The following is a 21,261-nucleotide window of genomic DNA, read 5'->3' as shown; positions in this document are numbered from 1 at the left end:
GTTGGAAATAAATAATTATTCTTTTAAATAACACAACGATCTTTACGTGCTATCGATATTTTTACTTTTACATATCGATGCTTGGTAAACTTGTCATCGGAGGCCGCGCATTTCTAGCTAAACATCTGTTAGTGATACCAACGCTTTCTATTTGCGGAATTATTTTTTTTTTTTGTAAAATGGAAGTACAAGATATTTGTCGAGTTTGCCTAAGCAGCACTGTTACCTTGGTAGACATATTTACCAAGCGCCAGCAGCTAGGTAATAATTCTGGAGCAATCCCGACCTTGGCGCATATGATAACTGAATGTGCCAATTGCAAAGTTGAGCTCGACGATGCTCTGCCCCAGCAAATATGCCTGGGCTGTGTGCTAAGTGCTCAAAACGCATTCCAATTCAAGCGACTTTGTGAGCGCAGCTATCAGCAGTTAGTAACAAAACATTTGGAGCAACTGGAACAAATTAAACAGGAAGCGACGGATCTAGAGTGTATTGAAATATGCTCTAACGATGCCGAGACTCTTAAAGAAGAAGCTGACAAGCAGACTAATGTTGCTGATATATTATCAGATGAGGAGCTAATCACACCAGATGAGACTTTTGTGGCCGAGTTGATGGAATGTAGCGAACGCGAGGGAAGTCCAAAAGAATTGAGCTCATACAGCGATGAATCACCTACCAGCTTTAAATCAAAAAACAAGCCTGTCATAAAGAAACTAGGACATGTAACAAAGTGTCCCCATTGTCCTAAAAGTTTTATGAAAACTGCCATTTTAAAGAGGCACATACGCATCCACACGGGCGAACGCCCCTATCATTGTAGTCAGTGCGCCGAGTCATTTGCAAGAACTGATAAACTAAAACTTCATCTTGAAAGAATTCACGGTGGCGAAGTTGCTAAGAGCAAGGGGATGAAAGGTCCAGATCCACTAGAGTACAAATTCAAATGCAAAAAATGTACAGCCACATTTAAGTCACAGAAATGGCTTTCTAATCATACAAAAATTCATCCTGAGGAGTCCAATGATAAGGAAAATAAAGAAAAATACAAATTTAATTGTAAGCTTTGCAACAAAAAATTCAAAGCTGAGTTTCTTTTTAAACTTCATGAAAAGTAAGTAAATCAGAACAGTATTAAGCTTTGTAATGACATTTATTTATCTTTTACAGATGGCACTCAAAAACCCCAAGTAAACCAAAAACCGATGAGCCTAAGGTTCGTTGCCCCAAATGTCCAGAATCATTTAAAAAAGATACCCAGCTCAAGAGGCACATGGAACTGCACGACAGCAGTCGTCGATTCGAATGTACACAGTGCCACTTACGATTTATTCAACCACATCACCTAACTAGGCACAAGCTGATCCACGCCAGAAGACGCTCATAGGTGGCCTTGTATTGTTTGTAACTTCACGTTAAGGAATCTATAAGAGCCGATCTCCATTTATTATTCGTTTGACATTATTTTAGTGTAGCGTAACTTAGAAATAAGATAACGACTATATAATATCCATGTGTATGTACCTTTAGTTAAAGAAAATTGTACAGCGTAAGAAAAAATGCTGTTTATAATAGTATTTGAATTCAAAAGTTAATAAGTTATTATCGGAGAGCAAGTGTGCATTGTTCGTTCTAATGAAGTTAGTTCCATGTTCGGAACTGGTACAGAACGCAAAATACTTTTTATAACATTGAAGTAGAAAAAGTAGTATTAAGTACAACATATTCGTAGTATTAAGTAAAATATAAAATATTTGAAAAAATGTAACAACCTTTTCCTACTAATGTTGAATAAAAATATTCTAACAAAGAAAAACGTTGGTTTTTTTTAAAGAAAGTTTACAATTTTATTTTGTAGTCATTTCAGATGTTTAGCATTGCAGGGCTATAATTTAGTCCTCCTCCTCTTCGGCAGCAGCAGCGCCACCACCCTGGTTCTTCTTCATGTTCTTCCTCTTAACGCGTCCAGGACGGCCGCCACCGAAGGGCGATTTCAGCGAGAAGTCAATGTGCTTCTGGGAGTCAAGGCGCACCACAAAGGATGGGATGTTGACAACCTGCTTGCGGACACTGTATAGTAAAAGAAATACATAAAAAACAAAGTTAATACCAGTTATTAAGGCCTTAATATGCTAGTTATTTTGTTATTCGTTTTTGTTCAGTGCAACTTACGCAAGGCAGCTTATGCTTATAGGTCTATGACCAAAAGACGTTGAGAGCCGGTACAAGATATCAGGTTGACTTGTTCGACTCCCAAGTGGTCTTACTGAACATTTTCAATTATAATTTGCCATTTGCGGCTTTATGCGCCGCTGTCCAATGGATATTTACCGAATGTGACGCTGACGGATCAGCACACGTGCGTGATGGATGGACTTGGCCAATCCAAGCTTGAACACTTGTGTCTGCAGACGACGCTCCAAGAAGTCCTCAATCTTCAGACCCAGCACGTAATCGAGCTTCATGCGCGACTCGTCCAAGACACCAATGCGCACCAGACGACGCAGCAGAGCGTTACCTGAAATAAAATTTAAAGTGAGTATTTTACTAATCCAAATGAGCCGCTGTATGGGTACAAAGTATTGTCAGTTTGTATGTATTGTGTTAACGTCAATGTTGTTCAGACAAGAAGTGTCAGAATTTAATTAATTAATACAATTCATCACGATATGGTACATTATCATGGGTACATTGCTCATTGCGATAAACTTACCCTGGAATAGACGCTTCTCGTCCTTCTCATCCAAAGTCAGCAGCTCACGGGCAGCCTTACGGATCTTGGCCAGAGCGTACTTGACGCGCCAGACCTCACGCTTGTTGCGGAGACCATACTCGCCAATGATTTTCAACTCCTGGTCGAGACGAGCCTTTTCATATGGGCGACGGGGTGTCACATAGGTCTTCGAGAAGACCGAAGGTATGCGGCCGTTAACCATGATTCCAACAATTTAACCGAAAACTGCAAGCAAATGTTGTGGTTAGATTTTCATCAAGTTTTTATGGAAGCATCGCTTAAGGTTTTTATAAAACTTCTACAGTCTAGCACTAGTAACATGTTGAACTACTAATCGCAAGAAATATTACTTATTTTTCAACAAGTTTTTCTATATATTTTGAAATTATTTTACGCAGCACCACATTTTTACGTACGTTCGGTTTTGTGTATTTCACTGAAAGAAAGAGATGGCGGTAGAGAGATAGAGATGTGAGAAAACCAGGGGCTCAAATATCGAAACAATCGATGTTTGCTGGACAGCACTGGTGTGCAGTGTTGCAAAATTTCCAAATACCAAATCTGTATTTAAATTACATTTAACGGCACGAAAAGCAAAAGAGCACCCTTATTGGGTAGGCACAGCAAAACGTAAGCCATATCTGATCTATACAAGTCAGAGAAGACCAGTGCTGCCAAGTGTTGAACATTCAAATGATGAGCTAGCATGGTTCATATGAATATGTGGCTCATTTTATTGTTAGTGCTGGAAAGCACATTGAGTTGAATTAAATTTGAATTTGGTTATCAACGGTAAATAATTTATTCGTGTTAATTTTACTTCTGCTTAAAAGCGTACACTTTTATATCTTGTTTCCATTTCTTAAGCGAGGTTATCTGGAGGCGAAACATATAATTTCCACTTGGTGCTGGTATTTGGTGAAGAACACCTTGTATCGGATAAGATCCAGCAACAATAATATCTTTTTGCTAAAACAAAGCATTAAAAATGTAATCACTTAATAATAAAACAATTTCCATACCTGAACGGGACACGAGTAGTTAAAACTAGCATATTTAGCTAACATATTTACCACGTAACCTATAACCCTCGATGTAATTCTATTTTTCATAAAGGCACAATAGTCAACAGTTTCGTTTATAAGCGTTAAGCTGTAGGTCTTGGAGAGCTTGTATAGGCTGAGACTAACCTAAAGATGAAAGTGTTTAGTTGGTTCAAGCATGTATGTATAATATACTTACCATTATATCATCTATAGGGTCTTTATAGAGTATAACGGCATAAACCTTAAATACGTGGCGACCTGCGATCTGCTGAATATCGCATTGTTTAAAATAAGTGAAAGAGCTGCCGAACGACCTGCAAACAATTTTTTGCACGGTAAAGCCACCACCACATTGTATTGTAAAAATTTGTATCGATAATACTATTATTAAAGTTATATAGTACAAGCGTCTAGTCATCTTTTCAATTGGAGCGTGCTTGATATACTGTGTTTTGATATTGATATTTAAATACATAATGGCTTACTATATTTTAAAATTTTAATTTATCTATATTAGAGACACAAGTTTAATTACAGTTTAAAATAGCACGGACTTTGACTATTTTAATACATATATAGGGTATATATACACACAATATTATTTTAAATTAACCACTAGAGTCAATCGAGTCGACTAAAGTAAAGTTTTATTTCGGCAACCCAAACTTTCGACACCGCAAGCTTTAGGCACAATATGTATTCGCCATTTGGCAGTGGTATTTGATTAAAAGAGTTTTTGCCATATTCCATGTCGTTTATAATTATGTCATGCTGCAATTAAACAAGTGAATATTAATTATTTAAAAGCAATACTAGACTTACATTATACGGACAGGTGTGATTCATATTGGAGTAATTAAGAAACGTATCGTGTATGGAATTGATGAATGCATATGCTTTGGGATTGCGCATGTAAAAGCAATAGTCCAGACTTTGATTAAATAAAAATGGCTTATAGCCATTGGATCTCCTATGAAGCTCCAAATTAGCATAAACATTTTTCACTGGTAGTTTATAAACTGCAGCGTACATGCTGAATGCAGCTACACCACGGCGTATCATTTTTAGTTCGCATTTCTTGAACTCACAGAAATTTATATCCGGGCATTTACATGCAACATTAGTTATCTTAAAGTTACCACCGTAGCTGCTCGCGACTAAATACGCAACGCATAATGCCAACAAATAACAAATATAATTTTCACGCATACTTTTTTGCTTGTATTTCGATGGCTGCTAAAAAACCAACTGGCGCATCAAAGTACATCAACAATTTTATTAGCGATCTACGCTTATTAAAATAATATTATGATCTTGTAAGCGATATGAATTTAAAAGGCATGATTAAAATTATTTATAGGTACTATACACTTTGTCATTTAAAAATTGGAGAAGAGTATATTAATATATTATATATAAGCAGGCAGACTCTACTGACTCTACTCTACGAAACTTGAAATAGAATAAAGGTGGAGTACTATTTCATGTATAAGTATAAGTGTATATCAAAGTTTTCTGCATCCAAAATTAGTTTCACGTTTGTGCTTTAAACCCAAGTGGGGTTGTTGCTGTGTGGCAAAGTCAAAGTTCAAAGCGTGAGTAAGTAGTTTAACTATTTTCCTAAAGCCTGATACTTTCAACATTAATTTTTTGAGAGCCCTTCTAATTTTGTTTTTTTCAACAAACCAAAAGTTCTGCGTGGTATATTAAACTATTAACTTTTACATAAGTTTGCATAAGTTTTTTCTTTTTAATTTTTAAGAATTAATTATTACTTTAGGTACGTAAGTTTAAGCTTAGTGTCGCATTAATGAAATCGGCAAATGTATAGTAAAGATTTTAAAGATGTTTTTCAAATTCGTGTATATCCCGCTCATCTTTTTAACGGATGCCTATCGTAAAAATGTTATGAAAGAGATAACTGAATTTATTGAACAAAGCAAAAAAAAATTGGATTCTTTTATTTTATAGCACTATTACAACAGTTACAAATTGATTACAATTGACTTAATCTACGTTCAATTTCCTAAAAGAACCTTCGGTACCATAAAGACTGTCAAAATCGATTGCTTTTCCAGGTCGTAAAGATTCATCCGTGCCATAGTTTGCATTGGCCTTAATATACTCTCTGTATGAATCAAATTTTTTCTCCCATTCAGCAACGCTTTCTTCAATAGATCCATTTTCGCCACCATACTCCTTTGGTAGGTACTCCAAGGGTATTTGTTCTATCAATGATTCCATTTTTCCATGAATAAAAAGCCTTTCTTGCTGCTTTTTAGACATCATTGGTTTGATCATATTAAAAATTGTTTCAAATCCAGGAATCGTGTTTACAAAATGTTGAGCCTTAGGTCTGATAGGTAAAGCCTCTTCATTATATGTTGTCATCTTTTTGGCTAGTCCAGGGGTCATCTGAAACAGATGCCCTGCTGTGGCACCTTTCATATCCATTATAAGAATGATTCCGTTTATGATTGCGTAATCGTCCTCCAGCAAAGTTATTTCCTGCATAACTTGGCCCACTTGCATTACTTCATGTATAGCATATTTATCAGCTGGAACAGGGCCAAGTCTAAAAATACCTAAGCGTGCACCATTGTATAATTTGGGAAGATAGACGATGGGTCTGTAAATGGCAACGTAAGTTATTAACAAGTAAGGCCAATTAAATTATTTAATTCATACCCCAAACGCAAAATTTCTCGGAGTTTTCCATTGTCGACGTCGGTTGGATTAAACATTTCGGGGTATTTGGTGCGAAGCATGTAGAACGTGTCTATCTTGGACTTGGCCTTTTCCAGACTGTACTTACACCCCCGAAGAAAAGCTATCAAAAATTGGTCATCTGTGCGTGGATTAAGGTGGGGCTGCTGTACAATCCATGTTTTTAACGCCTCAAGGTCAGCTTCAATACGCTCTGGAACCTCGTTCAAGTACTTTACCGCATGTTCTTGTAATTCTGGCGAGATTTCACGTATTTGGGGTGGCATTTTACTTCGTTTTACGTTCGAATAGTAAACTACGACTAATGCTAGCTACGTACTTTTAAAGGTATAAGTTATTGCTGATTTGATTAGACTATTTTATCAATTTGAGATAACATTAATTATGTGCAATATATACGTAATAAAACAAACATTGGGGACTTTTGCGATAGTATGATTTTTCTATTTTAAGCGTTTCCAATCCAAATAAAATAACACGTTGCATTAACTGATAAAAATGCATTTTCGAAAATAATGCTTTATTTATTAATCTACTTTTGGAAGGGATAGTAATCGAGGCCCGAATTGTAGTTGTATTTTGGCTTTTGTTTTCTTTTGGCTATCTCAATGATTTCTTGAACGTCCTTGCGATACGCAGGTGGCAACATCTCCTCGTGCAGCGTACACTTGTGCTCCACAGGGTCTTCTACCTTAAATATATGCCTGCGTATAATATCGATGTCTCGACCAAACTCCTCCTTTAGGTCAGCAATCTTAGTCGGCGCCGTGTCGAACGCAATTGTAAAGTGAGTCGCCTCCCGGTGCACAACTCCATGCTCGCTCACTTTGTGGGGTAAGGCCCGAGTTCCAAGATTCTCAAATTTCCTTATAATGCCGCCTTTATCAAATATAGCTTCAGCTGTGCGGCGAATGACACCAATTAATTCCGGCTACAACAAAGTGCACGTTTTCCTCGTTATTTATGTAACAACAAATCAATCTTTATACTTACCCGTGGCAACTGCCGCAGCACTAAAGCAAGCTCATACGAAGGCATTTAGTCTTAATATTAAGTCTGAGACTTAATAAAATCTGTACTTAAACAATAAAAAGCAAATGTTTTAAGCTTTCTATAATAGCAATAAATTTGTTTTGGTAATTCGTTCAGTGTGACCAGCTTACAAGATGCGTAAAATACTAACGTAAAGAACAAAACAGCTGATCGCTCATTTAAAATCAAATGTACGTTAGAGCATTCAAATGTTCTTTAAAAAAGCAAATACATCAACAAATTATTATAAAGAATCATAATTATTATTTATTTTTTTGAACAGATTTACATCATTTCGTATTCACACAAATATATTGAAAAATCAAGCACTTTAAACAAAAATAAGTTGTGGACAATATTAAAAACACAATCAAATTATTTCAAAAACTTTGTGATAAACAATAAAAATTAAACCTAGCTTAAGCTTTTAAAGTGACAGGCACATTGATACGTTCACTTTCCATAGATACAACGAGCATAATCTGCATATTTGTTTTAAGTGACTCCGCCTTGAGGCTGCGCAATGGTCGCACAGAGACCTCAACTTGGCCACCATCGGGCGCTATGTAGCACTCGCTAGGCGTTATCTGGAATAGTTCCGCGACGTTGCAGTTGATCTCGATATACTGGCGTGATCGAAAGAAATTCCTAATGGTCAACTTTGTTCCATCTCTTACTTGGTCCTTTTCAGAGAAATCAAAAGAAATTGCCGCTGGGTCAACTGACCAATTTTCACGTTCCATAGCTTGGGGTTCGTTTGTGGTTGTCGTGTCTGCTTCAAGCTGCTCATCAACAGGATCAAGCATATTACTGGGCGTTGGAGAGTTCGCGGCACATACGGTGCGAAAGAGAACTGTCTCATCCGCATCGGGCATTAAAAGTTGAGAGCTATCGTCCGATTCGTCAAACTCACGATTGAGAGTGAGTGCGACATCAATTATGCGCACCACTGTGACCAAATCAAGTATAAACTCTGGTGGCTCGTTAAGCAAGCCCATATTGCGTATGGGCTGCTCACCCGGAAAACTACACCATATGTTATCCAGCATGGATGAGGTAAGTTGCTCACGCTGCTCCACCGTCATGCGCTGTACCAAGGCGCGCATGCGCTGTCTGTTAGGCTCGTCGCCACAGAAGATGCGCATGTTGGCCAAAGTCAGCACTTGCGATGATTTCTTAAGTATGTTTTTAATATCTTCGCGATTTGGACGAAATACAATCTGGACCAGCGCTTCGCTATACGGTGGCAAAATAATCTTGTTTGGCTTCACCTCGAAGGCGACGTTGAGGCGTGGCTTCAACAGCACCGTCGAATCCACGGCAATGCCAGCAAAGGCGGTCAGCGGTCCTTTGTTGTAAAATTTAAAACTTGCTGTGAGCGGGCCCGAGGCCAAATCTCCCACACTGCCAAAGGTTAGGAAGCTGGCGCCCACTGGTCCTTTCAGTAGTCCTTGTATGGTAATGGATGCATTACCGCCGTAGCCATACAATGGTATTTCCAATGCGGGCTGCTGGCCACTGTTAGAGCCTGGCGCAAAAAATGATATTGAGCCAATGGCTGCACCACTGACAGTGGGACAAAAATTAATACTGATCGTGCGGCACTCCATTGCTTGCAGCATTAGCGTATTGCTCTCAACGTTTACCAACTGGAATCCTGGTCCTTGTATGCAGATGCGCAGCACCAGTCGCTTGCTGGCCGTGTTTTTGATCTGCATGGACTTGCGAACGTCCGTCCGCATCTTGGTGCTGCCCCAGCACAAGCTGGTGTGTGTGACTTTTAGCGGCAGTATTTTGCCGTCTCGATGACTAAACTCGCTCGAATTGGAGCAGCGCGACAAGCTGCGCGGTGCCGTGCCATTGGCGGTTCTGGTCGAGGCAGCTAAGCCGCTCGTTGAGCTGGCCTCGCTGCCTGCCGGCGATGAGTTGATCTTACGTACACCTCCTGCGGTTAGCCCAGCTAGCAACAGACGACGCTCAGAGCTTGTTGTGCTGTCCAGCAGAGGCGAAGAGAGACAACTGCGTGGCGATGATAGCGGCGACACATGACGCACGCTTGTTGTTGTTGCGCCCAAATTGGGCGAGATTCCAAAATCACAATCGGTGGAAGATGGCACAGCGTCACAGACTTCCAGGCGCGTCGAACAAAATGAGGTTTGCCTGCGAGCGCCAGCGATAATAGAGCTTGCTTTCTTATTCACGGGCGTTTTGTCATCATCAGTGTTTGTGCTTGCCTCCTCGTCGGTGCTGGGCAGTGGACGTACTCCATCGCTGCTCGTTGGACTTATGCTCTTCTTTGAATTCGGCGACTTAGTGCGGCGAACACGTCGCGCCGGTGACTTTATCGGGGTCGAGGGCCATTCATCAATATCCGCATCATGATCGGTAACATTGGTGATCAGTATCTGCGGTTGGTTGCTATTGTAATCCGCCAGCGGACTAAGCGGCTGCCTATTTGTTGTCTCCGTCATGCTCTTTTGCATTTCTCGAAAATCAGTGCAATTCAATATGGAATCCGTGAAGCTCATTGTGTCTGTAAGCTTGGACTTTGATTTGCAAAGCGTGCTATCGGTTTCATTCTCCTTGTTTTCATCGCCGTGTGTCTGTGCGCGCAGCTTGCTCACCATATCGCTAATGGAGGTATCTGAATTCAGGTTGCCTTTAAAATAAAAATGACGAGTTAAGCAGATTCTCTTTTATATATATATTTGCATTGTATACTCACGCAAGGCTTCGTCAATGGCTGTCAGACTGAGTAGCTCGGAGCTGCTTGCAGCTTCTGTTGCTTTTGTGGATGCTGCATTTAGAATTCTCTCTTTATGCATCTGTTTCATTAGATTACGCTCTAGCTTGGCACTCTCAAGTTTTGTGTACGTTTTGTTTTCAACATGCGGCGTTATTATACCCACGCTGCTTGCAGTCTTGTTAGCCTCATTATTGTGGTCGAAGCCCACAATGTTTGAGATATTATCGGAGCGCATCTGAAAGTAATTTCCCAGCGAAAAGTCTGCATCTCCAGCAAGAATTGAACTAAAAGCATATACATCTAAGATTTTGTTTTATGAGAAACTTGTGCACTTACTTGGATATTGATGCCTCCAGCACAGCAGGTGGCTGCGGGGCAGCTATTTTTTGTAGCGCCTGTTTGCTTAGTGTAGCCGTAGGAATAGCAGTAAATTCTTGCGCCCACGAAATTTCGCCATTCAGTAGCTTAGACTGCATTAACTCGGCTGGCGCAAAGCTTTCGTCGCAGGCTTGGTTAGTAACCGAGCCAAAGGATATGCCCGTTCCACCATTGAGACTCATGTTGCTCAAGTCAGCGGTGCGTGGCAAACTCCGCGAAGTATTGAAGGAATCACCAAGGCTGCTAATGTCGCTTTTATTATCGCAAGGCTCCTTTTCCAGACGATTGGCATACTGCACACGGGCTCGTTCGGAAAACGATGATCTGAGAATGTCAGCCACAGACATGTTGGTGCTCTGCCTGGGCTTTGAGCTGCGGCTGCTTGTTTTGCATAAAGTTGAACGGCCCGTGATCTCAGCCGGCTCAAAAAAAAAAGGTGCGTCCGTCGGCGCTGGCATTAAAACTGAAGCGCTCGAGTTTAAGTCAATGGTTTCCTCAGTTACCAGATCAGATATATTGCTGAAGTTATTCGATGCGCTACTTACACGTCCGTTCACTATATAATTCCAAAGTATATTTTAATATATGTATGTACAAAGCAGAGAAATGTTAAACTCACTATTTGTTTTATTGCGTTCACCAGTTTGGGAACTATCACCAAGCTTCGTCGTGGGGCTTATATGACTCGAGCGCTGACGCGGCTTTTCCAGCGTCTCTATCGCCTTGATACGTCCTGCCTGTGGGTTTAAAGCAAAAAACAATGAATCTCTGAAACATTAAAGGCTCCTGAACATATTTACTCTGAGACGCTCATTTACATTGGATGAGTCTCTGCTATTATTGACACTGCCGCTGCTTTTGTATAAACTGGACATGTCTCCAAAAACTGAAAGAAAAAAAAAAAAGACGCTTGGATCAACAGTTACATGCACACATTGCTTTGAATACCTCTTAGATTTTCCATGCTGAGAATGCCCAGTGAGTTTTGATCATTTCGACTACTGGTACGACTTTTGTTAGTGCAATTGTTATCCATTTCCGAATAATTGAACAGCAATTAACAGACAAATAAGACAACAAATTAAAATATGAAAAACGCGCGTCGACTGCGTTCAAAATGGTGCTCGTGACTCACGAGCAAAACAGAAAGCTGGTCACACTTATTGATTAAATAAAAGATTTTAAATATAATTTTTTTCCTTGACAAAAAGCCTACTTTAGATCGATTTTATATTAATATATAGTGATATATGGCTATATGTTTGATTTTTATAGCTTATAAGTTATTTAATTGTGGTTCAAAGTAATCATCGATAGGCCCAGTACTCGAAACTGCGATTAAGCAAGAACGTTAGTTTAAATGTACATTACATTTGCAAAAACATTCATGTTTGCCTATCGTGGCTTTCAAATATTTTACAAAAGAAATAATGTTGTTATCAATATGTGGACATCAATTTTATCTTATAATTTTGGAATAGGACAGGTAATAGAGATGTTAGAAAGTGTAAACAAACCATCTTTAGTAATATCGATAGTCTAGTCGATCGATGTCTTCGCTATCTAAGAAATATAGTGGATTTTACATTCATGGTAATAAATATAACTATATCTAAAATATGTTTAGAGGATGTATTGAAAAACTTGAGCTAGTTAATTTGTCTTTTAGTCAACTAGTGGTTGATGTTTGCTTAAAACAAAGTCGCTCAGGCTGCTGTTAACATATCAGTATCAGCTGCTGTATTTGTGAGACACGCACACAAACATGACGTGAAGAAGTTGCACACGTCAGTGCCACGAATGTTAGAAAACTAAATTTTAATAAAAAATATAAATTTAAAAGCGCGACTTATTAAAAATGTGTTATGCATTTTCCTTTGCAGTCGATGTCGATAATTAGCAACACGAATTTGACGAAAATCGCGATACGACGACATTGGAGATAATCCAGTGCTTATTGTTTTTGTTTACGTTTACATTACTCTTATTGCTACTATTAATTTGTGTATAAACGTTAGCTAGTTAAATTTATACGTAATGAGCGAGGAGGAGCAGCTAGATTATGTAGAGGACGCGGAGGACAGTAGCTCAGCGGAACTGTCGCTAATACAGGCGGGTAATGTAAGCAGCGCGTCGGGGTCGACGCGTTTGGACACCTTGCGTGAGAATCTAAGCAAACAGCAAGTGAGTATAAGAGGAGTAAGGTCAACCATTTTAGTTGCAACTATGCATTTTTCCAGGAGAGATTGCTGGCGTTGCGTGAGCGAGCCTTGAGAAAATCACAAGAGGAAACCAATCAACGCCAGTCTAGTATGAATGACTCCATGGAATCGCTCAGCCAGAGGCTAAGTCAGCTCAAAACGCGTAGCACTGAGGCCAACAGTTCCATATGTAGCTCTGAGCTGCAACCCCAAGGTATGTCAACGCCTATGTTGACACCAGCTAGGGATAACGCCAGCTCCAAACTGCAAATGCTTAATCAACGCACCGAACAGAATCGAGCGCTGCTGGAGCAGCGCAAACGTAATCTAGCCCAGTCTCTTCAGTCCGTTAGAACAGGAGTGCGCATTGAGTTGGGCTCGTCCATGAACGATCTGCGCGAGCACCTCGCAGCTGTCGAGCCGCCCGTGTCCAGGCATCGTTCCGCTTTGAATCTACAAGAACAGCAGCAAGTAACCAGCGAGGAAAGTCAACTTAAACTGCTGCGCAACAAGTTGAAAGTTCTCGAGTTGAAACAAAGCCGCAAAGAATTAGAGTTGGAACAGAAAGTGGTCGAACTGCGCAACGAGCTTGAAAAGAAGGATCAAGAACTAGCTGAGCGTACCCAACAAAACGAGCAGCTTGAAAAGTTATCCAGCCAGACGGAGGAAAAACCGTCGGTGGCAGAAGCTTTGGAATCCTCTAGCCTGGCTGCTCAGCAATTAGAGCGTCAACAGGAACAGTTGACAGAACTGCGTGCACGTAACTCTGAGCTGGAGCATGCGAATGAATTGCTGGAAGCCACACGCTTAGAACTTCATGAGGCGCGAGAGAAACTGCTGGAGTTGGAGCAACAAAATCAGACCCCAGTGCCGGCCAGCACAGATGAGCAAGTAAACATGGAACTGGCCAAGCAGCTGCAACAGTTGCAACAGCAATTGGAGCAGCTGCAAGCGGAGCGCAGTGAACAACAACAACAACAAATGCCCAGCGAACTGGAGGCCACAGTTGAGCAGCTGCAAGCTCAGCTGGCGGCACAAGAGGATGAGCTGGCAGAAAAAACAACCGAATTAAATGTGCTCAATGTAAATATGCGACTGCTGGAGGAAAAGCTGGCGCAGAGTGCAAAGAGTAAACCCATATTCCTAGCTGAAGATACAAATCCGGATGCAGATGATCAGACCGAGCAGCTGGCGCAACTCAAACGACAACTGGATGAGGCCAACAAGGTGAACATTAAGTTGAAACTACGTTGCAAAAAGGCTGAAAACAAGCTGACTCAGATGCAGAATAAGGATGAAACACAACAGCAACTGTCCAAGTTACAGGCGGACAATGAGCAGCTGCAGCAACGCATCACAATGCTGGAGGATGAAAAGGGACAGCTGCAGTTGGCGCATATGGAACAGGAGCAGCAAAGGGAAAGCGAGCAAAATGAACCGCTGGTGCTGCAGCTGGAGGAACGTGTGCAACAATTGGAGTGCGAGAAACTGGCGCTGGACAAGCAGCTGAGTCACTACATTAACGAAAACATGGAGCTGCTGAACAAAGTGGAAAAATTAAGCGCTAGCAGCTCGGCGGAGTCAATAGAAATAGTAGAGCGACCCACCGAGGAGGGCGAACCTGTCTTGGAGGTGGGCCGCACCACGCCCAGTTTTGTTAGCGAAGTTACGCAAACGGATGCGGATGCCGAAGTGCAGGAAAGTCTTAGTCAACTGCGCGCCGAATCAGATGAACTGCTTCAAAGGATTGAACTGTTCAGCACAGAACGACGCGAAGTGCTGGCAAAGCTGGAGCAACTGCAAACCGAAAATGCTGCACTGCAGGCACAGCTTGCTCCGAATCTTTCGCAAGAGCTAAGCTCCATGCAGCGCTCCTCTGAAGTTGTGGCTGCTTTGGACTGCGGCAATGCCGCAAATCTGCTTGAGAACTGTGAGCACGCGCTGGACAAGCTCAGCACAGAGCTGCAGGCATATGGCCAGGCGAATGAGCAACGCGCCAAGCTCAACGCTTGCAAGAAACTTGCCAAGCAGGCAAAGCTAGTGCATGCCCAGCTTAGCGAGCTGCTGCTCAAGGTGAAGGAGTCGAGCTCGGCAGTGGAAACGGTCACGGTGGTGGAAACAGTGGTGGCTGTTACAGCGCCCAATGGCAAAGCCTTGGCGGAGTATGAGCAGCTGACAGCTCAAAATCTGGAGCTTAAGGCTGCCTTGGCGCGCATGCAGGCACAGCAGGAATCGCAGCAGGCTGGCAACTTGGCCATCACCTCGGATCAAAGTCAGCAGCTGGTGCAGCATGAGGAGGAGTTGGCTAAACTGCGTGCCCAGCTCAAGTTCCGCAAGCAGGAGCAACAGCGTCAGCGTCAGCAGCACGATGCGCAACTGGCTGCCAAGGTGACCGAGCTGGATGAGCTGCAGTGTCAGTTGGATGACTATAAGGCGCGCGCGCTGGAGCTGCAAAGTGACAGCAACCAGTCGGATGAGCAATTGGCGCAGTTGCAAACGGAGCAGGATGCGCTGCAGCAGCAGCTGCTTAAGCAACAAGAGCAGGCGGAAGCGGACAAAGCTCAGCTACGCACTGAGCTGGAGCAAGTGCAGCAAGAGCTGCATTCGCGGGAGCAGAAGCAACTGCGTCAGCGCAAACAGTTTGAGCTCAAGCTGGCGGCCAAAAACAAAGAATTCACTGAGCTGGAATCAGAGCTGAGTGTGCAATTGGAACGCGCCTGCGTCGCCGAGCGTGAGCTGCAACATCAGCTGGAACGCACAAAGGAGCAACTGCAGCTGCGCCAGCAAGAACTGATGGAAGTGGAGCACGAGCGCGCCACGCTTAGCCGCGAGGCAACGATGCTGCGTCTGCAGCAAGACAGCGCCGAGCAGGATGTGCTGGAGCTGCAAGAGCTGCGCATGCAGTCCATACAGGACAGGACTGAGCTGGAGAATATGCGCGCCCAAATCGATTCGCTGTGCGCCAATCACACGCAGGAGCTGCAGGCACTGCAGCAGCGCATTGCCGAGCTGGACACGCTGGGACAGCAGCAAACCGATGAAGAAGCGGAAAACAAGCGTCTCACTGCCAAAGTGCGGGATCTGCAGGATCAGCTCTCACGACAGCAGCAGGTAAGTCAATCCAAGTGAGCAAACAGATCAAAATTAATCATTGTTATTTTTAGTCCGCCTCCGTCGCACTCTTTGATGCTGCCCCTGATGATGATGAGCCAACAATCTTTGATCAGATATTAGCATCCGCACCGGTTGGATCGTTGGCGTCTGTGTCGCGTCGGCAACATAATGTGTCCGACTGGGAGAAGCTCGCCAGGGATCTGCAAGAGCAGCTGGCGGAAAGTAATCAAAGTCTGCGTGAGCTCAGACATCGAGTGCAGCGCGATGTGGATCAACATGAAGCAGCGGAGGAACGTCAACGACTCGCTCAGATGGAAGCACTCATCCAACCCGTGGACGCCGGCGCTGCCAGCTTGCATCAATTCTTTGCTGCTGCCGATGCAGCCTTAGCAACGACTAAACAGCAACAGCCACAACTGCAGCTGGGAGCGCAGGATCAGCCAGTGGAAGAGCCGCTGATTAGGCCCGAACGCGCTTATCTGTGTCAGCCCGAGGCGAATGCTTTGGCCGAACTTCAGTCGCGCTATGCGGAACTGGAACAACAAAAGAGCGAACTGCATACCAAGTGCGCCAAGCTAATGAAGCGTCTTAAAGAGTATCGCAGCAAGGAGCAAAGTGCCAAGAACTCAGCAGATGCGGAGCAAAGTGTCAAGAGCTCAGTAGATGCGGCGCCAAGTACAAAGAGCTCAGCAGATGCGGAGCAGCTGCAGCAGGCAACGGCAGAACGTGAGCAGCTGTTGAATCAACTGCAACAGGCCAATATGTTGAACATGCGCCAGGAGGACCAACTGCAGCAATTGAAAGCAATCAAGCAGCAGCAGCTGCAGCATATTCAGCAGGAGCGGGAGCAAACAGCGGCCGAACGCCAGGAGCTGCTGGATCAATTGCAAGAGTCCAATGCTGTCCAGATACGCCAGCGGGAGCAACTGCAGCAAATGCATGTGCAACTCAAGCAGCAAAAACACGTGAGCAAGGAGCGGGGACAGTCAGCCAGGTCAGAGCTCAAGGAATTCGAGCAATTGCAGCAGGAGCAGCAAAGGGAGCTTGAGCGACTAAGGCAAGAAAATAGGCAAATGCTGCAGCGTCAAGCGGAGTCAACTCAGCAACATGCTGGACAGCTGGAGTCACTGCAGCGGGAGCTGAAGTTACAACAACAAGCATTGCAGCAAAAGCAGTCGGAGCACGCCGAAAATTTCGAGCAACAGCAGCAGGAGCAGCAACAAAGGGAACAACAGTTGTTGGAGCAACTGCAGCAATCCCAACTGGAGCTAGAGCAGCAGCGACAAGCACTGGAGCAACTGCAGCAGCAACAACAAGCTAAACAGGATCAGGAGCAGTCAACGAGATCGGAACTGCAACAATTGGAGCAACTGCAGCAGTCACAGCTATTGGAACTTGAGCAACTGAGACAGCAAAATGCGGAGCTTCAAAAGCAGGCGCAGCAGCGCGAAGAGGAGACTTCCCAGCAATATGCTGGTCAGCTGGATGCACTGCAACGGGAGTTGCTGCAACAACAGCAAACTGTGCAACAAAAAGAGTCGGAGCATGCCGAAAAGCTCGAGCAACTGCAGCGCGAGAAGCTACAAAGCGAGCAACAGCTGCTGGAGCAACTGCAGCAAACGCAAGCGGAGCTGGAACGGCAGAAACAAGCGCTGGAGCAACTGCAGCAAACGCAAGCGGAGCTGGAGCGTCAGAAACAAGCGCTGGAGCAACTGCAAGCGCAACAAACTTCTGCGCCAGCTCCAGATATGGACGCATTGAGGCAGCATTGGGAGGCGCAGATGGATCAGCGTTGCAGCGAGGTGGCAAGCAGCTGGCAACAGCATCTGGCACAGCTGGAGGCAACGCACCAGGCTCAACTGCAGCAGTTGACTGCAGCACAAGCTGTCGAGGTGTCCACTGGGTTGCCCTATGAAACGCTGCTGGCGAATCTTGAGTCAGAGAATGCGGAGTTGGACCACCAGAAAATCGAATTGAATACCAAGCTGGCCAAGCTAATGAAGCGTCTCAAGGAGTATCGCGCCAAGGAGCAGCAGCCGCAGCAAAAGCAGCAACAGCAGCAGAGTCAGAGCAGTCCCGATCTGGATGGCGCCATTATAGAAGAGCTGCGTCATCAGCTGCAATTGGTGGAGACGCGTCAAGCGCAAAGCGCCGAGCAACTGCAGCAGGCGGCGACGGAGCGTGAAAAGCTCATGAAGCGCATCGATGTGCTGAGCGCTGGCAATGAGCGCATGACGGAGCTTAAGGAACGCCAGGATATGGATGTGCAAATGTACCAGACACGCATTCGTGAGCTGCAGGACAAACTGCAGCAGTTGGAGAGCTGGGGCGACGAACCGAGCAGTGTGACGCCCGTTGAAGTTGCTGCGACGACGACTGCGCCAGCAAGTGATGATAGGTTGGAGCAATTGCAGACGGATAATCAGGAATTATTAATGGAATGTCAGGAGCTCAAGGAGCGCCAGGATACGGAAGCACAGCAGTACCAGAAACGCATTCGTGAGCTTCAAGCTAAGGTGGAACAGCTGGAGAGCTGGGTCGGTGAGCAAATCGGCGTTTCGACGGGCACGCAAGTGTCAGATGACAAGTTGGAGCAAGTGCAGGCAGAGAATGAGGAATTGCATGTGGAATGCCAGGAGCTAATCAAACAGAAGCAACAGTTGGAGCAGCAGCTGACACAACTACAGCAGCAACAGGTTAGTCTGGCGAAGGAAACGGAAGTAAACAAGTTTGAAGCTGAGAAGGAGCAATATCAACGTAGCTTGGAGCAGGCACATCAAGATAAGCAGCAAATGGAACAGCAGTTGGCCAGTGTGACTAAACAGTATAAGGATCAAGAGCAAACCATTGAGCAGCTGCAGCATGAGAGGCAGCAAATTCAGGAACGTGAGCAGCAAGAAAAGGAGCAACTGCAACGCGAGCTGGCGGATCTGCGAGTCAATTCAGAGCAGCTGGCAGTCAATGATGAATCTACGGCACTGTTACAGGAGAAGGAGGCCGAGATAGTGCATCTGAAGCAGCGTAACCAGGAGCTCATGCAGGAAAACCAAACCGAGGCGCTGGTGCTGGAGCTGTTGACCAAAAATCAGGAGCTGCAGATGTTGCGCATGCAGGTCAAGCAGCTGGAAGAAGACAAGCTGGAACATCAAGCTGCGCACAACACGGAACTGCAACTGGATGCAGTGCAGCAAACTCAGCAAGCGGCCGAATTGGAGCAGCAACTAAGTCAGCTGCAAGCGGAAAAGCATGACATGGAGGAGGAGCTGCGCGTGTTGAATAACCATGTGCTGGCCAGTCTGGAACTGGAGGATAAACTCAAGCAGGCGGTGCTGCAGCTTGATACGAAGACCATCGAGATCAGCGAGTTGCGCAAGAGTGTGGAGACGCTACAACAGCAGCAGCAGCAGCAGCAACAGGTGGCACCTGTGCCTAGTCAAGATATGGAGAAGCTGAATCAGCAATGGGAAGCTTTGGTAGAGCAGAAATGCGGTGAGGTTGCCAGCAGCTGGCAGCAGCATTTAGCGCAGCTGCAGGCAGCACATCAGCTGGAGCTTGAGCAGCTTAGGGCAACGCAGCCAGCAATCGAAGTCAAGACGGAGTCGGCGTCCACGTCCACGGCGAATCCACAACCAATGGATGCAAGTAAATTGCAACAGGCACTTGAAGCGCAGGAAATGGAAATAGTCACGCTCAAGGAGCAACTGGCCATACGCTCAGCGGAATATGCGCGTCTTGCTTCCCAGTACGATCCTTTCCGGCTGCAGGGCACGCGCGGCGGTGCCGCGCCAACTGGAGCCGATGATACTCAAGCGGAATACGTGCCCAAATCGGATCTGGACTATGCATTAATGATGCTGCATCAACGAGATATGCGCGTCGAGGAGATGATACTCGAACTGGTTCAACTTCTGGGCGAACGTGATCATCTGCAATTGAAGCTTTCGGATACGCTGCGGCAGCTCGAAGCTGAGCGCAGTCGACTCGGCGATGAAGGTAAGTGTTATGTTTGGGTTAACATTAAATAATGAATGCAGCGATCTCTGTTTGAGAACTGACTGTATTTGGCGGTTATCGCTATGTATGTTAGTTTACAGTATGAGCAGTGCATGTTAACTCTTAACATTAATGTAGCCGTTATTATTTGAATATGCTTATACATATACATATAACAGACTTACTGTACGTAAAGTCCTCAAAAGTTCGACCTATTAGACAAAAATGTTTGGATTCTGATGCTTTATCGATTAGAATATTCTTAAAATAATATTGAATATTTAAAATATGACTCTATTAACACTTTGTCATCATTAAAACAGGTGCTACAGGTGGTGTGGGTAACGTCACTGCCTCTTCTTCCTCACCCACTTCGGGTAGTCCAAGCAAAATCAGTCTTGACAGCAACAGCGATCTAACAGCAAGTGCAGGCGCCAGCGGCAGTGACCTTAAGCAGAAGTAAGTCAAGCTTACATATCCATGAATGTTTTTAACCACTAAAACCCACAGATTGGCTGAACTCCAGACGATAAAACATTCCAAGGACAAGGCATTGGTGGATGAACGCGAGCAGCGGCTGCAGCAGATGATGCAGCTGCAAAGAGATATGGCCAAGCCAGCCAACGTCTCGTCACAGCCTCCAGATATTGATTCATGTAGGTGTCACCTTATTCCTTTACATACAATTTGTTATTAACTATCTAAATTGTTGCAGTGCAATCAACGCAGCGTTCACCACAAATCGGTCTCATGGACTGGATAATGGGAAAAAGCGAAGAGGAAGCGCCTACTAAATTACAGAACTAGGAACGATTTAGCGACCTATTAAATTTACAACTAACTCTTATGCAAATTAGTATTAGAGTTCAATATTATGTGTACCTTGGAAATATAAAAACAATAGCATCAAAAGTAACCATGAGCAGCATGCAAATACACTCAATACTTATTCCCGACTTGTTAAAATACATAAGTTCTATGTTGTAGATATGTATAAATGTAAAAACGAATAAAAAAAGAATTGTAATTAAACTTTATTGTGTTGCTCTTTTATTTCTACAAATTCCAATAAATGTATACATGATTGTTAAGTAAGCCAACTAATACTATTAGTTTTACTTTAAGCAAATCCAATCCGCATTACCATGGCAAGCATTTTAGCATAATCAACACTTTGATTTGCTTATAAATAGGAAAATTATCGGTCTCATTACCAAAAACCCAATGATGCGCTTGGTGATTATTCTTTGCACTTTGCTGCTCTCAATAGCAAGTGAAAAAATAGAGCGC

General features: G+C 43.9%; 8 protein-coding genes across 8 annotated transcripts; 2 read left to right on the top strand and 6 right to left on the bottom strand.

The window, feature by feature from the left end:
* Positions 1–133: 133 nt before the first annotated feature.
* Positions 134–1,760, top strand: LOC108599014 (zinc finger protein 91). Its single transcript, XM_017985793.1, has 2 exons — positions 134–1,114; positions 1,171–1,760. Exons 1-2 carry the CDS (start codon positions 180–182, stop codon positions 1,385–1,387), a joined length of 1,152 nt encoding a protein of 383 aa, XP_017841282.1. The 5' UTR covers positions 134–179; the 3' UTR covers positions 1,388–1,760.
* A 62-nt stretch (positions 1,761–1,822) lies between these two features.
* LOC108598748 (40S ribosomal protein S9) lies at positions 1,823–3,218 on the bottom strand. Its single transcript, XM_017985484.1, has 4 exons — positions 3,151–3,218; positions 2,714–2,959; positions 2,332–2,518; positions 1,823–2,070 (listed from the first exon to the last, which is right to left on the bottom strand). Exons 2-4 carry the CDS (start codon positions 2,934–2,936, stop codon positions 1,893–1,895), a joined length of 588 nt encoding a protein of 195 aa, XP_017840973.1. The 5' UTR covers positions 2,937–2,959; positions 3,151–3,218; the 3' UTR covers positions 1,823–1,892.
* A 332-nt stretch (positions 3,219–3,550) lies between these two features.
* Positions 3,551–4,198, bottom strand: LOC108598117. The gene is made up of 3 exons (XM_017984734.1): positions 3,977–4,198; positions 3,757–3,924; positions 3,551–3,703 (listed from the first exon to the last, which is right to left on the bottom strand). Exons 1-3 carry the CDS (start codon positions 4,196–4,198, stop codon positions 3,551–3,553), a joined length of 543 nt encoding a protein of 180 aa, XP_017840223.1.
* Positions 4,199–4,401: 203 nt separating this feature from the next.
* LOC108598118 lies at positions 4,402–4,954 on the bottom strand. Its single transcript, XM_017984735.1, has 3 exons — positions 4,946–4,954; positions 4,603–4,863; positions 4,402–4,551 (listed from the first exon to the last, which is right to left on the bottom strand). The coding sequence occupies exons 1-3, from the start codon at positions 4,952–4,954 to the stop codon at positions 4,402–4,404; spliced, it is 420 nt and encodes a 139-aa protein (XP_017840224.1).
* Positions 4,955–5,719: 765 nt separating this feature from the next.
* Positions 5,720–6,800, bottom strand: LOC108598990 (retinol-binding protein pinta). The gene is made up of 2 exons (XM_017985766.2): positions 6,469–6,800; positions 5,720–6,409 (listed from the first exon to the last, which is right to left on the bottom strand). Exons 1-2 carry the CDS (start codon positions 6,771–6,773, stop codon positions 5,788–5,790), a joined length of 927 nt encoding a protein of 308 aa, XP_017841255.1. The 5' UTR covers positions 6,774–6,800; the 3' UTR covers positions 5,720–5,787.
* A 192-nt stretch (positions 6,801–6,992) lies between these two features.
* Positions 6,993–7,649, bottom strand: LOC108599255 (probable 28S ribosomal protein S6, mitochondrial). The gene is made up of 2 exons (XM_017986052.2): positions 7,501–7,649; positions 6,993–7,438 (listed from the first exon to the last, which is right to left on the bottom strand). Exons 1-2 carry the CDS (start codon positions 7,543–7,545, stop codon positions 7,040–7,042), a joined length of 444 nt encoding a protein of 147 aa, XP_017841541.1. The 5' UTR covers positions 7,546–7,649; the 3' UTR covers positions 6,993–7,039.
* Positions 7,650–7,897: 248 nt separating this feature from the next.
* LOC108598621 (serine-rich adhesin for platelets) lies at positions 7,898–11,779 on the bottom strand. The gene is made up of 6 exons (XM_017985319.2): positions 11,612–11,779; positions 11,464–11,549; positions 11,283–11,400; positions 10,622–11,219; positions 10,265–10,569; positions 7,898–10,198 (listed from the first exon to the last, which is right to left on the bottom strand). Exons 1-6 carry the CDS (start codon positions 11,697–11,699, stop codon positions 7,959–7,961), a joined length of 3,435 nt encoding a protein of 1,144 aa, XP_017840808.1. The 5' UTR covers positions 11,700–11,779; the 3' UTR covers positions 7,898–7,958.
* A 722-nt stretch (positions 11,780–12,501) lies between these two features.
* On the top strand, positions 12,502–20,988 carry LOC108600150 (protein lava lamp). The gene is made up of 6 exons (XM_017987545.2): positions 12,502–12,847; positions 12,904–15,975; positions 16,029–19,971; positions 20,295–20,430; positions 20,482–20,627; positions 20,687–20,988. The coding sequence occupies exons 1-6, from the start codon at positions 12,701–12,703 to the stop codon at positions 20,776–20,778; spliced, it is 7,536 nt and encodes a 2,511-aa protein (XP_017843034.1). The 5' UTR covers positions 12,502–12,700; the 3' UTR covers positions 20,779–20,988.
* Positions 20,989–21,261: the final 273 nt, after the last annotated feature.

The sequence above is a fragment of the Drosophila busckii genome, chromosome 3L (assembly GCF_011750605.1).
Source record: "Drosophila busckii strain San Diego stock center, stock number 13000-0081.31 chromosome 3L, ASM1175060v1, whole genome shotgun sequence".
Classification (NCBI taxonomy): Eukaryota; Metazoa; Arthropoda; class Insecta; order Diptera; family Drosophilidae; genus Drosophila; species Drosophila busckii.
Note: the sequence above shows the minus strand (reverse complement) of the source record. Positions and strands in the feature narration are given on the sequence as shown.